Below are 12,959 nucleotides of genomic sequence, written 5' to 3' on the forward strand. Positions count from 1 at the left end.
TTTATTAGCAACAGTCAGGCGGTATAACTTATGAGCCTTCAAAATATCGTTCGTTTTCCTCTTTGTCTGCTTCGTATCGTTAATATCGGAATGATCATTAGTGTTGATAAACTTGCTCTAATTAACCATATTTAAATCACCGTATGGTCCCAAGAGACCACTTCATAAACGCGTATGAACTTTGTAAAGAGTTTCTTGTACAAATAGATCTAAAATTCTAAAATACGAACCATTGCAAGCGTGATCTGAACTAGATCAGTTAGCAGCGATCACACTTTAGTATTTTTTATGTTTTGCATTTTGTGCAGTATTTTTTAAAGCAATGAAACATCTTATAGTCGACTGGTGCGTCTTATTTTTATGTCCTGCAAAATAAACATGTTATCAGGCCTGAAGATCGATGCTAACCGAATGAAGCAAGATTAGGCTATGCTAAACCGCCATAGCGAGTAGTGATGGGAAAAACGAAATTTTCGTTGGTATCGCTTCCAGCTACAGCGGGGCCGTGTGGCCTAATGGAGAATCGGCTTCAGAATCGAAGCTCGAGCTCCGGAATCGGCTTCAGAATCGAAATCGGCTCGGGAATCGGAATAGGCTCCATAATCGGCTTCAGAATCAGAATCGGTTCCTGAATCGGAATCGGCTCCGGAATCGGAATTGGCACTGAAATCAGAATCGGCTACGAAATCGGAGTTGATTTCGGCATTTCCAAAAGAATAGGCGTTTGGGTCCAAATGACGCTAGCCGCAAAGGATCCAAATTTACTTGTAAACGATCCATTCTCATGAAGATTTCCGGAGTGATTTCGTTTCTGAATATCTAATTTCAAATCAAGAATTGATATTAATTTCGGAGCTGATTCCAATTCTGGAGTCAATACTGATTCCGTTTCCGGAGCAAATTGCGATTCGCTGGTCGATTCCGTTTCCGGAGCCGGTTCCGGGTTCCGGGAGTCGACTTCGGAATCGGAATCGAATCCAGAATCGGATTTTTTATTCGATTTTTTTCCGAAAACGGAATCGGGTAGTTTCGATTCCGAGCTCCCACCAGCGAGGCCAACGCATAGACTAATGCACCAACAAAATAGAGTTAGAGTAGGCTACAACAGCAACGATCAAAACACTTTGCACCATGTGTGGTACCAAATTGAAAAAGTGTTGTAAACAGCTTTTAAGAGTTTCAGACTCGCCATCCGTCCCGTTCTTGAAGCGTAGAAGCATTTTAAGACGAAATGCTTTTCGGTAAATTGAAATAGTCTTACCTTCATTTTGTCATCCTTCTTAATTTGAATTTATTTCTTTTTGGCAGAAATGTTGTCGCTGGTTCCTCAAAATTGCACAGCCTACTGAAGCTCGAGAAACGGTTTCTGAAACAATTTCTGCTGTACTTTAATCTTTACCAGCCCGGAATGACCGTGCAGGAGATGCGGGACATGAAAATTGCGCTAGAAGATAGCTTGAACGTTAGACGCTTTTTCCCGTGGAAAGGTGAAACCGTAGAATGTTGCTGGTGCGCTTGCCATTCGAAAACGAAGTAAATTGGATGGAAGTATTGATGGGGAGAGTCACAATTTCGCATTCATTGCTTCTTTTATTTAGTAATGAAGTAAGAGATAATCACCAAACTAAAGTGCCGCTGTGCTTAAAAAGCTCACAATCATAAACGTACCACGCATCCACCCTGCCCGCGCTGCCGCTTTCAGTTCTCGAGGAACGACACAAAGTCGGTCAACCGGTGCAGCTGCGCTTCCGCACCGACCACGATCGGCTTCTCGTCCACCGTTCGCTTTGGTATGATCAATCGTGGATAGGCCCCGGGCACGATTTCCCAGCTCAGCGATTTGCACGTGTCCTCGATCATGTCCGGCGTCTGGTTGGTCATTTCGGCGAACACGTTCTCGAAGATGGAGCTGTACGCGCGGCCGATGAGTGCGATCGTTTCCTGTTGGAATTTCTCCTTCAGCTCAAACATTAGCTCGGACACGTGCTTGGACCAGTCGTGGTTGATGGCTTTGTAGAAGGCGGCCGTGTTGTTGTTCCACAGCGCTACGTACACTTTGTACATCTGTTCGAGCTCCCCGTTTCCGGCTTTCATGTTCTGCGGGATGCGCTTCCAAAGAAACCGAGCATTTGCACTGGGAAACCAAGGTGGGAGAAAGGAAGCCTTTAATGATGTGAAAGGACGTTAAAAGTAGGGCATACTTACAGATCATTTTGATAAAGATAGGCCGCAAATAGTTCCGAATATAGCTGAATGGAGACGATTCCGCCGGGGGCCTAGTGCAAAGGAATTGAGATTAATTTGACGCAACACACGGCTTGCAAGCGATACACACCTCTAGTTCGTGTTTTTCTAGCACCAATGTTAGCTGTCGTATCTTTTCCGAAAGCATTTTTGATGAGATGTGCTAAATTTCCAGTTAAATTCAACAGAGTTTCTCCAATCCGCCAGAAAGTCCTTCTTTGTTTGTTTACGTTCGGCCGAGAGCGTTTCGGCTTTGACAGCGGCTGTCAAATGCGTTTCCCAAGCAACAATTGGCAGGCGGCCATAACTACCTCTACGAGCCGCTTTGTAGGCGGCTAATATTAGATGGTGAATGGCGAATGAATCTGAAATTAATTCCCTATTTCTTACATTGAATACAATTTCGTAATTGAAAATTGAAAATGTTTTATAATTCCAAACGTTTTATAGATATTTTTTTATAAAGAACATCGGCAAAGATGCAGTTTAGAATTAGATTTGTATAATTTACAGTGTACGGCGAATTCGTCCCGGCAGGAGAAAACGTCACTTTGCGGCGTCTTGTGCGGAACACAATGGTTCACGCCCATCCTGACATTGGTCATCCTCTACCCATTGATTATTATCAAAAACACGCTTGTTTTTCGACTCTTCAAGCATTGGCACAACCCATTTTTTTCGCAAATTTTTTTTTCAATGTTTCACTTATTTCTGTATGTTTAACACGTTCCTTTTTACTGTTTTGAAAACTGTTTACAAAATCCTCCCCAGAAAATGATGACATTTGGCCCAGCAGCGCATGCCCATCCCTAGCGCACGCAGTCAACAGCAATAGAAGCAGAACTGGGGGAAAAAAACTTACAACACAGGGAAGGCAAGCTTGCTCGAGTAAATGCCGAATTTTCCCTGCTAGCTGTGCCCGGATCCGCGGAAAGTGCGGTTTTCCTCGTTCGCCATCGAGCGCACTGCTCGTACGCGTAAAAGTGCGGAAAAACGGTTCACGCGAAGTGAGTGAAAAAGTGAGGCAAAAGTTTGCAAAAAAGCGCTTGTGAGGAACGCATCCCTTGGTTGGGTGAAGAGGGAAGGAGGAGGCATCACACAGTGTCGCCGCCGTCGCCGCCCTCCGACTGTGTGTACACGCGCGCGTGTGTGTGTGTTTGTGTGTTTGTGAGGAAGAAGCTGGTGCAAAGAAAGAAACAAAAGGGGAATTCTTCTCGCAAGCGACAGGCGTCTCCCCGAAAAAAAAGTGCGGTTGTGCGTTTGCCATTAGCTTTGGGGGGGTCGCGGTTCGTGTGAGCATTGCTTGAAGCAAGGCGCTGCCAGTAGAGGCAAATTAGGGAAAGGAAGAAAACGCCGCCTGCCAGGGAGCAGCTAATCATGTCAACAAAAGCAAGCGAAGAGGAATCGTCCTCCCATCTGGACGAGAGCGACATTCCGGACGAGTTTAACGATGATGTGTGTATTCCGGAACGTTTTTTGTTTGCGTGAAACGTGGGCAATGTCTACTACAATCGAAATGTTGTGCTTCTTTTGCAGGATGCCGACAAGTTGGGATACTTTCCGGGCAAAACGATCACGCTGCAGATGCTGCTCGGTGCGAACGTGCTGCAGCCCGGCAAGGGTGCCATGACGATTGAGTATTTGGTACGCGCAACACATGGACATTCCCAATGTTTGTACCACTCTCCCACTCTAACACCGGGTTTTTTGTTTCATTCGCCTTGCTGCAGGGTCAAAAGTTCGTCGGCGATCTGCTGGCGGACGGGAAAATAAAGTCGCAGGAAACGGAAACCATCTTCTGCTCGCCGAGCGCTTGGGCCATCTACTGCAAGCGCATCATCAATCCGGACAAAAAGTCGGGCTGCGGGTGGGCGTCGGTCAAGTACAAGGGCCGGAAGCTGGATGCGTACAAGGCGGCGTACTACAAGAAGCAGCAGAAGGAACGCGACCAGAAGGAGGACCTGCCGGCTGAAGGTGAGAGAGAGTGGGTGAAGCGGGTGATCGGAAAGAAATTTAACACAGGAACCGTTTTTCCAGATCCAGTAGAGGAGCTGGAGGAAGACAAAACGGCAATGGAACCACCGCCGGCCCGGCGGAACATCGTCTCACACAACACCATCAGCAATCGGAACATCATGCAGTGAGTTGGCCGTTGCAATTTCAAATTGTTATTTCCATTTCTATATTTTCCACGTCGTTTTTCCCCGCCAGTGACTCGAACACACTCATCGAGGCGGTCCCGTTCACCGCGATCGGCAAGATGCAACCGTTCCTCGTGACCGTCAGCACCTCGACGCTGCTGGTGATGGATTTCCACTGCCATCTGACCAACTACGAGGTGTGCGGGTATCTCGGCGGCACGTGGGACATCAATGCGCACAACCTGTCGATCACGCATGCCTTCCCGTGCCGGAACACGCGGCACGATCGCGACAAGGCGGCGCTCTGCGAGCTGCAGATACAGAAGCTGATGATCAAGAAGAACATCAATCTGGTCGGCTGGTACCATTCGCATCCACGGTTCCCGGTGCAGCCCACGTTGCGCGACTGCGACGCACAGCTGGACTACCAGATACGGATGCGTGGTCCGACGGAAGCGTCCTACATTCCCTGCATTGGATTCATTTGCTGTAAGTTGGGACGAGGGAAGAAGTAAAAACAGTTGAGGAAGGCTATTTTAAACACTTTTGCTACTCCTGTCAACCTTTGCAGCCCCGTACGACGATCAAAACAGTGCGCTGGAGTCGAACGTGATGTCGTTCTGGGTGATGCCGCCGCCGGAAAACCGGCCCGCCGAGTACGGCCGCCCGATGCTGATGTCGTACACGCTCGTCCAGGACGAAACGCTCTCCGAGGACGTGAAGGAGGAGATGATGCTAACCGTCGACTACTACAAACAGTTCAAGCGCGAGCTGATCAACTTCCAATCGCTCTACATCAACGACGTGCCGTACATCGAGAAGCTGCGGAAATCGCTCACACCGCGCTTCCCGCGCGACTCCACCTCGGGCCACTTTTGGAACTGGATCCGGGAGCTGCTCGGGCTGGAGCCGGAAGACATCCCGGAGGTGGTGGTCATACCGGATCCACCACCACCACCACCCGTTGCGCTGTCTTCGGCGGACCATCATCACCATTCGGACGGCACGAAGCTAAACGACGATGTGACGATCGTTTCCACGACTCCCGCCACGAACTGTCCGCCCCAGCCGGTGGTCGTGAATTTGGTGCACAGTGCGGAGGAAAGCAGCATCACGACGGAGGCGAAGAATGAGGACGATTTCGACGGTGCTTCCGAGATGGGCGATTCGGACGTAATTTCGCTGAAGGACGACGACGGCAAACCGACCGGCCCGTCCATTGCCGTGCCGAGCCTGCAGGCACAGTTGAAGCGTCCCTCGGGACTGAACATGACGCCGTCGCCACTGTCCAGCTCGCTCGTGGTGCTGCCGACCAATAGCCAGCCGGGTGGCAATAATGGTGGACCGGGGACGGCCCCTCAAACGACCGCTACCAACCTCACGATGAATAGTGGCGCTGGCACTGGCACTGGTGGTGGTGCGGGGATGGCAAACAATCACCATCTTCATGCAATGTCACAGCAGCAGCAGCAGGCGTCGGCCGGCGGACAGCAGCAGCACCAGCCGGGTCAGATGATGCCGCTCGGCGCGAACTCGCTCACAACCACCAACACATCGTCGCCGCGGGACAGTCCCATCACGATACCGTCGAACTCGGCCAGCCCGGCCAAGTTCGAGATGCCCGTCCGGGCCAGTCCGTCCCCGGCCAAGTCGGACACGTCGTCGTGCCGTAGCCGGGCGCGCAATTCGCCCGCCCCCAGCCCGGGCAAGCTGTCGATCGGTGACATCCTGGGCAGTGCGGCCGGTGGCGCCGGCGGAGGCAATCGGGGCAGTCCCACCCTAAGCTCGCTGATTGGCCCGTCGGCTGGTGGCGGTGGTGGAGCGGGTGGAGCAGGTAGCGCTGGTGCCGGTAGCAACATTCACGATCTGTATGCGGCGACCTTCGCGTCGCTCGGCAGTGCGCTGCCCTCGAACCTGCTGTCCCAGGACTATGCCGCCCTGTTCGGGCAGGGCGCGGGCGGCCAGCAGGGTGGCAAGCGGGGCGACGAGTATGGCCTGTCCGCGCTGACCGCGCTGGCGCAGGTGGCGGCCGCCTCCGGCCTCTCCAACTCGCAGATCAACGAAACGCTGCTGCACAGCCTCAACCGTAGCATATCGTCCAAGGCGGCCGCCAGTGGATCGAGCGTGGCGACGTCGGCCGCCTCCACCATCACCTCCAACAGTGGCTCGTCCGGCGGTGCCAACGCCGCCTCGTCGTCGGCCGGCGGGCTGCCCCCGATACCGAACATGAAGGAGTTCATGCAGCAGCTGGAGAAGGGCAACCTGAGCCTGTTCATGCAGTCGCAGTACGGCAATCCGCTGGCCGGCATGGCGGGCCTCACGTCCGCCAGTCCGGGCACTTCCGGCGCGGCAGCGGGTGGGGCGGGCGGTGGAAGCCCCAGCACGGGCAAATCGGGCCGGTCGGGCAAATCGCGCTCGAAGGCGAGCCAGCTGCAGCAGCAGCAGCAGGCGGCGGCGGCCGCAGCCGTCGCTGCCCAGCAGCAGCTACAGCAGGCACAGCAAGCGCTCCTGCAGCACCAGTCGATGATGGAGTATGCCGACTTTTCGTCCAAGTTCGATCAGGGCAAGCTGGCCGACCTGATGAAATCGCCCGAGTACTCGCAGATGCTGCTGCAGCAAGCGCAAGCGCTCGGCAATTTGGGCAGCGAAATTTCCATCATCAAGAAACCGTCGTCTGGGAAGGGCGGTGGCAGCGCGAAGGACCACTCCGGCGGCCAGATGGGCTCGATGGGAGGCGGTGGTGGAGGTGGAGGAGGAGGCACAGGAGGAGGAGCAAACACGCCCAACTCGTCCCTCTCGACGGCAACGGCATCGGCCGCCAAGAAGGAGGCCGCAGCGGCGAGCGAACTCATCACGAAGCTGCGCACCGTGTTTTCGACCGACGCGTACCTGCCGCCCGTCCCGACGACGGCCGACATCAATCTGCTGGTGGAGCAGTCGCAAAAGTATCCGGTGGTGCAGCAGATCCTCAACTCGGGCAACGTGGACGACATCCAGGTGCTGCTGAAGGCGCAATCGCTCTCGAACAATCAGCTCGACTTTGCCGCCTTTCTCAACCACACCAGCGGTGGTGGTTCCGGCGGCGGCGGCACGAATGGCAACAGTGCGCTCAATCTCGGCATGCTGGCGGGTGGTGGTGGTGGTGGTGATGGACAATCTCCGTCGGGTAAATCGTCCTCTGCCGGCTCGAAGGGCGGCGGCGGGATGAAGGACAGTGATATGGCGGCGGCAATGAATCCTTACCTGGGCGTACCGAACCTGTCCGCCCTGTTCGAACCGATCCAACGTATGGGTGGTTCTGGAGGTGGAGGTAAGTCCGGTGGCAAGGGCGATAAGGCATCGAAAGCGGCGGCTGCAGCGGCAGCAGCGGCGGCGGCGGCCGCAGTGAGCAGCGGTTCCATCACCAATCCGGCCGACATGCTGAACAGTTTGTTCACGTCGGCGGTCGGTGCTGGCGGAGCCCCGCCGAGTGCGGCCGACATGAACGCGCTGCTGTACAGTCAGGCCGTGGCAGCAGCGGCAGCCGCCGGTGGCAAGGGTATGCCCGACTTGAACCTTCTGTTCGGTGGCGCCGCAGGAATGCCAAACGCGGCCACTGGCTCACCGGGTGGTGGTGCCAGCAGTTCCCCGCAAGGTGGGTCCGGTGGATCGGGCGGCGGTGGTTCGAACAGTGGCGGCAAAGGCTCGTCAGCGGCAGCTGCGGCCGCAGCAGCCGCCGCCGCCGCCAACCTGGACTATCTGTCCATGTTCCCGAACTTCTCGGCGGCCGCGGCCGGCAAGATGCCCGACATGTCCGCCCTGTTCGCACAGGACAAGTACGAAATACCGGACCCGCTGTCGAAGGCCACCCTCGAGGCGAACAACATGTACTTGGCCCCGTCCGCCTCGCTGCTGAAGCTGCACCAGGAAGCGTTCAACTCGATGCTGATGAAGCCGCCGAAATCGTCCTCCTCCTCGACCGCCTCGTCGACGGGCAAGCTGGAGGCGCAAACGCCGCCACCACCGCCGCCGCAGGGCGCTGGCTCGGCCCCTTCGGCGACCGGGGCATCGCTCGTACCGTCGCCCGGCGCACGCCTCACGCCGACCAAATCGGCCAGCCGCGAAAGCCCCTCGCTCGGGGGGGCGGGTGGCGGTACGGGCGGCAGCTCCAAGTACAACTTTTCCGCCGTCGATTTGGCCGTCTCGAGCGTCGTGCCGCTGGCCGCCAGCTCGCCGCTCGGGTCTGCCGCCGCCGATCTGTCGCGGAAAGCTTCCTCGCAAACGCCACCGGTCGACATGTCGCGCGCGTCGCCCGCCATCCCGGGCACCGCTGCTGCCAGCAACACCGCCGGGTCGGGCACAACGTCACCGGGGGGCGGTAGCGGCAGTGGCGGCATGATACTGCCACCGTACAAGAAGCGGATGGAGTTTGCGTCGATTGCGGATCTCGTGGCGGCACCGCCGGCCAAGATACCGAAAATGTCCACCGAAAATTTGGACCCGTGAGCAGGAGGTGGTGTCGAGCGACCGGCGGGCACTATTTATTTTGGCCAAGCATGAAAAGGGAAGAGCGAGAGAAACAGAGAGACAGAGAGAAGATTACGGTAGAAGAATCGGGTATGATTTCTATTTTATTTTTCTAATTTTAACAATTACTGCAGCGGGGTGGTAGAGGTGTGTGCCAGGATTGCAGGAGGAGAAAAATGGTGTGCAAAAGAGAATAATATATCATTAGGGTGGGCAACACGCCTACATTACTTAGCAGCTTTTTTAAGGTGGTCTTCAGCTTGTTTGGGGGAACTTGATGGAAAGCGTTCGTTCACGCCATCTGCGCCTACTTAGGAGCGTGTGACGAGTAAGGAACAGTAACTCTCTTTCACTCGCTCTCTCTCTCCATCCTCCAAAATCATCTCATCGAGCAATTAAAGCCCCCCACAACGAGCATTGAATCTCATATAAGTAGGACGCAATGAATAGCACACAGTAACAAACAGAAAACAACTAGAAACTCCACGATTCTGTTGATTGTGGTGGGATGATTTGAATCATATATAAGCAACAGTATATATAAACCCCTTAAACACACACACATAAACCCCTATATATATTTTTTAGCTATATCAAGATGATACTATGATACTGATAAGCAGTGTATCGTGCTTAAGTGGCAAGAGCAGCAGCATAAGGAGCAGCAGCTAGCAGGTTAGGATAAGGCGAGAAGGAAAGCGCACTAAATTAAATAAGGCACTGTAGTAGAAGGCACAAAACTGGAACCTCCCTCCAAGGGACAACCCGCAAAACATTACAAAAGCATACACAATACTAATCTAGTAGGCGAAAGTGCGCAGCAAACGACCGTTGTGAAGGCCGAGGGGAGGATATTCGGCACGAGCCACACAGCCAATTGCATAGTACACTGTTGAAAGGTGTAGTTTCGAGTTCGATCGATTGCTCCAGAGAAAGAGTCCTCCCCTCGAGCTGCAAATCATCAATCATGTACCGGGGAGCGAGAGGAAGCCAACCACCCATCCAACACTCTCCCGGGAACGTAAAACAAGTATTAGAAGAATAACAATAAATACCTTAATAGTATTTTATGTGTGTGATCATCGTAACACTCTTGCAGCGCGTGCGTCTTCATTGTTGCGTCCGAAACGATCACCAAGTCGCGATCTTCTTTTTTGTCAAAACGGTTTTAAGCAAAAGTAGTAAATTCAAAAAAGTTCTGATGATCGGGGATACTCAGCGCCATTAGCAATGTACCTGCATCATCTTCAGAAGCGTATTTCATTATATAAGGAAAGAGGACGGACGAAGTGTGTATTCTTTCTCTCTCTCTTTCCGCTGCCTTTGAGGGATGCAGCGACCAATCAAAACGCTACTAGCGCGGACCAAAATACCAGGCATCGTACCAGGAGATTATCCAAATCAGGAGGTAGCTCTATCGATCCACACTCTCACCATGTCTCGCTGTCACTAGTGTGAGAAGATCTAACGCTCCTCTCTCTTATTGGGCGCTTATCACATGCTCTTATCATACGAGAGGAAAGAGGACGGGCGGAGTGTCTATCCTTTCTCTCTCTCCTTCCGCTGCCTTTGAGGGATGCTGCGACCAATCGAAACGCTACTAGCGCGGACCAAAATACCAGGCGTCGTAACAGGAGATCATCCAAATCAGGAGGTAGCTCTATCGATCCACACTCTCTCACCATGTCTCGCTCTCGCTAGTGTGAGAAGATCTAACGCTCCTCTCTTTTATCAAATGGTCTTATCATACGAGAGGAAAGACGACGGACGGAGTGAGTATCCTTTCTCTCTCTCCTTCTGCTACCTTTGAGGGATGCTGCGACCAATCGAAACGCTACTAGCGCGGACCAGAATACCAGGCGTCGTAACAGGAGATCATCCAAATCAGGAGGTAGCTCTATCGATCCACACTCTCTCACCATGTCTCGCTCTCGCTAGTGTGAGAAGATCTAACGCTCCTCTCTCTTATTGGGCGCTTATCACATGCTCTTATCATACGAGAGGAAAGAGGACGGACGAAGTGTGTATTCTTTCTCTCTCCCTCCTTCCGCTACCTTTGAGGGATGCTGCGACCAATCGAAACGCTACCAGTGTGGACCAAAATACCAGGCGTCGGAACAGGAGATCATCCAAATCAGGAGGTAGCTCTATCGATCCACTCTCTCACCATGTCTCGCTCTCGCTAGTGTGAGAAGATCTAACGCTCCTCTCTCTTATTGGACGCTTATCACATGCTCTTATCATACGAGAGGAAAAAGGACGAGGAGAGTGTCTATCCTTTCTCTCTCTCCTTCCGCTACCTTTGAGAGATGCTGCGACCAATCGAAACGCTACCAGTGTGGACCAAAATACCAGGCGTCGTAACAGGAGATCATCCAAATCAGGAGGTAGCTCTATCGATCCACACTCTCTCACCATGTCTCGCTCCCGCTAGTGTGAGAAGATCTAACGCTCCGCTCTCTTATTGGGCGCTTATCACATGCTCTTATCATACGAGAGGAAAAAGGACGAGGAGAGTGTCTATCCTTTCTCTCTCTCCTTCCGCTGCCTTTGAGGGATGCTGCGACCAATCGAAACGCTACCAGTGTGGACCAAAATACCAGGCGTCGTAACAGGAGATCATCCAAACCAGGAGGTAGCTCTATCGATCCACTCTCTCACCATGTCTCGCTCTCGCTAGTGTGAGAAGATCTAACGCTCCTCTCTCTTATTGGACGCTTATCACATGCTCTTATCATACGAGAGGAAAAAGGACGAGGAGAGTGTCTATCCTTTCTCTCTCTCCTTCCGCTACCTTTGAGAGATGCTGCGACCAATCGAAACGCTACCAGTGTGGACCAAAATACCAGGCGTCGTAACAGGAGATCATCCAAACCAGGAGGTAGCTCTATCGATCCACTCTCTCACCATGTCTCGCTCTCGCTAGTGTGAGAAGATCTAACGCTCCTCTCTCTTATTGGACGCTTATCACATGCTCTTATCATACGAGAGGAAAAAGGACGAGGAGAGTGTCTATCCTTTCTCTCTCTCCTTCCGCTACCTTTGAGAGATGCTGCGACCAATCGAAACGCTACCAGTGTGGACCAAAATACCAGGCGTCGTAACAGGAGATCATCCAAATCAGGAGGTAGCTCTATCGATCCACACTCTCTCACCATGTCTCGCTCCCGCTAGTGTGAGAAGATCTAACGCTCCGCTCTCTTATCACATGCTCTTATCATACGAGAGGAAAGAGGACGGACGAAGTGTGTATTCTTTCTCTCTCCCTCCTTCCGCTACCTTTGAGGGATGCTGCGACCAATCGAAACGCTGCTAGTGCGGACCAAAATACCAGGCATCGTAACAGGAGATCATCCAAATCAGGAGGCAGCTCTATCGATCCACTCTCTCACCATGTCTCGCTCTCGCTAGTGTGAGAAGATCTAACGCTCCTCTCTCTTATCACATGCTCTTATCATACGAGAGGAAAGAGGACGGACGAAGTGTGTATTCTTTCTCTCTCCCTCCTTCCGCTACCTTTGAGGGATGCTGCGACCAATCGAAACGCTGCTAGTGCGGACCAAAATACCAGGCATCGTAACAGGAGATCATCCAAATCAGGAGGTAGCTCTATCGATCCACACTCTCTCCCCATGTCTCGCTCTCGCTAGTGTGAGAAGATCGATAGCTTTCTTATTGAGCGCTTATCACATCCTACGAGAGGAAAGAGGACGAGCGGAGAATGGATGGATGACGCCTTTTCTCTTTTTTACCTTCTTTGTTTCGGTGTTTTTGTTTTTCGTTCTCCATTTAAACTCCATTATTGTGTTTTATGTTTTATATATTATCAATTACACAGGTGTTCATTCAATTATTGTTTTACACTCTCCGTGTGTGTGTGTTTATGTGTTTATTGTAATTCTTTTCTTTATTCTCTCTTTTCCACTTTAGCTTACAATTATGTTTAGGTTTCATTTCACTTATAATTTTCTTTTACCTTTATTCTATATATATATAATATTTCTGGCCCTGGCCTTTTCCACCTTTTCTTGCGGAAAATCGAGCGCAAAGGGAGCTGGAGAGGAGGTT

General features: G+C 52.4%; 3 protein-coding genes across 3 annotated transcripts; 2 read left to right on the top strand and 1 right to left on the bottom strand.

Annotated features, from left to right (window-relative positions):
* The first annotated feature begins 1,087 nt into the window (after positions 1-1,087).
* LOC120957031 (uncharacterized) lies at positions 1,088-1,537 on the top strand. Its single transcript, XM_040378952.2, has 2 exons — positions 1,088-1,241; positions 1,309-1,537. The coding sequence occupies exons 1-2, from the start codon at positions 1,132-1,134 to the stop codon at positions 1,535-1,537; spliced, it is 339 nt and encodes a 112-aa protein (XP_040234886.2). The 5' UTR covers positions 1,088-1,131.
* A 14-nt stretch (positions 1,538-1,551) lies between these two features.
* On the bottom strand, positions 1,552-2,504 carry LOC120957030 (COP9 signalosome complex subunit 8). The gene is made up of 3 exons (XM_040378951.2): positions 2,336-2,504; positions 2,206-2,276; positions 1,552-2,134 (listed from the first exon to the last, which is right to left on the bottom strand). Exons 1-3 carry the CDS (start codon positions 2,390-2,392, stop codon positions 1,699-1,701), a joined length of 564 nt encoding a protein of 187 aa, XP_040234885.1. The 5' UTR covers positions 2,393-2,504; the 3' UTR covers positions 1,552-1,698.
* Positions 2,505-3,066: 562 nt separating this feature from the next.
* Positions 3,067-9,979, top strand: LOC120957029 (MPN domain-containing protein CG4751). Its single transcript, XM_040378950.2, has 6 exons — positions 3,067-3,699; positions 3,781-3,888; positions 3,975-4,218; positions 4,282-4,384; positions 4,456-4,874; positions 4,957-9,979. Exons 1-6 carry the CDS (start codon positions 3,622-3,624, stop codon positions 8,868-8,870), a joined length of 4,866 nt encoding a protein of 1,621 aa, XP_040234884.2. The 5' UTR covers positions 3,067-3,621; the 3' UTR covers positions 8,871-9,979.
* The last annotated feature ends 2,980 nt before the right edge of the window (positions 9,980-12,959 follow it).

Source organism: Anopheles coluzzii, chromosome 3 (genome assembly GCF_943734685.1).
Source record: "Anopheles coluzzii chromosome 3, AcolN3, whole genome shotgun sequence".
Taxonomy (NCBI): Eukaryota; Metazoa; Arthropoda; class Insecta; order Diptera; family Culicidae; genus Anopheles; species Anopheles coluzzii.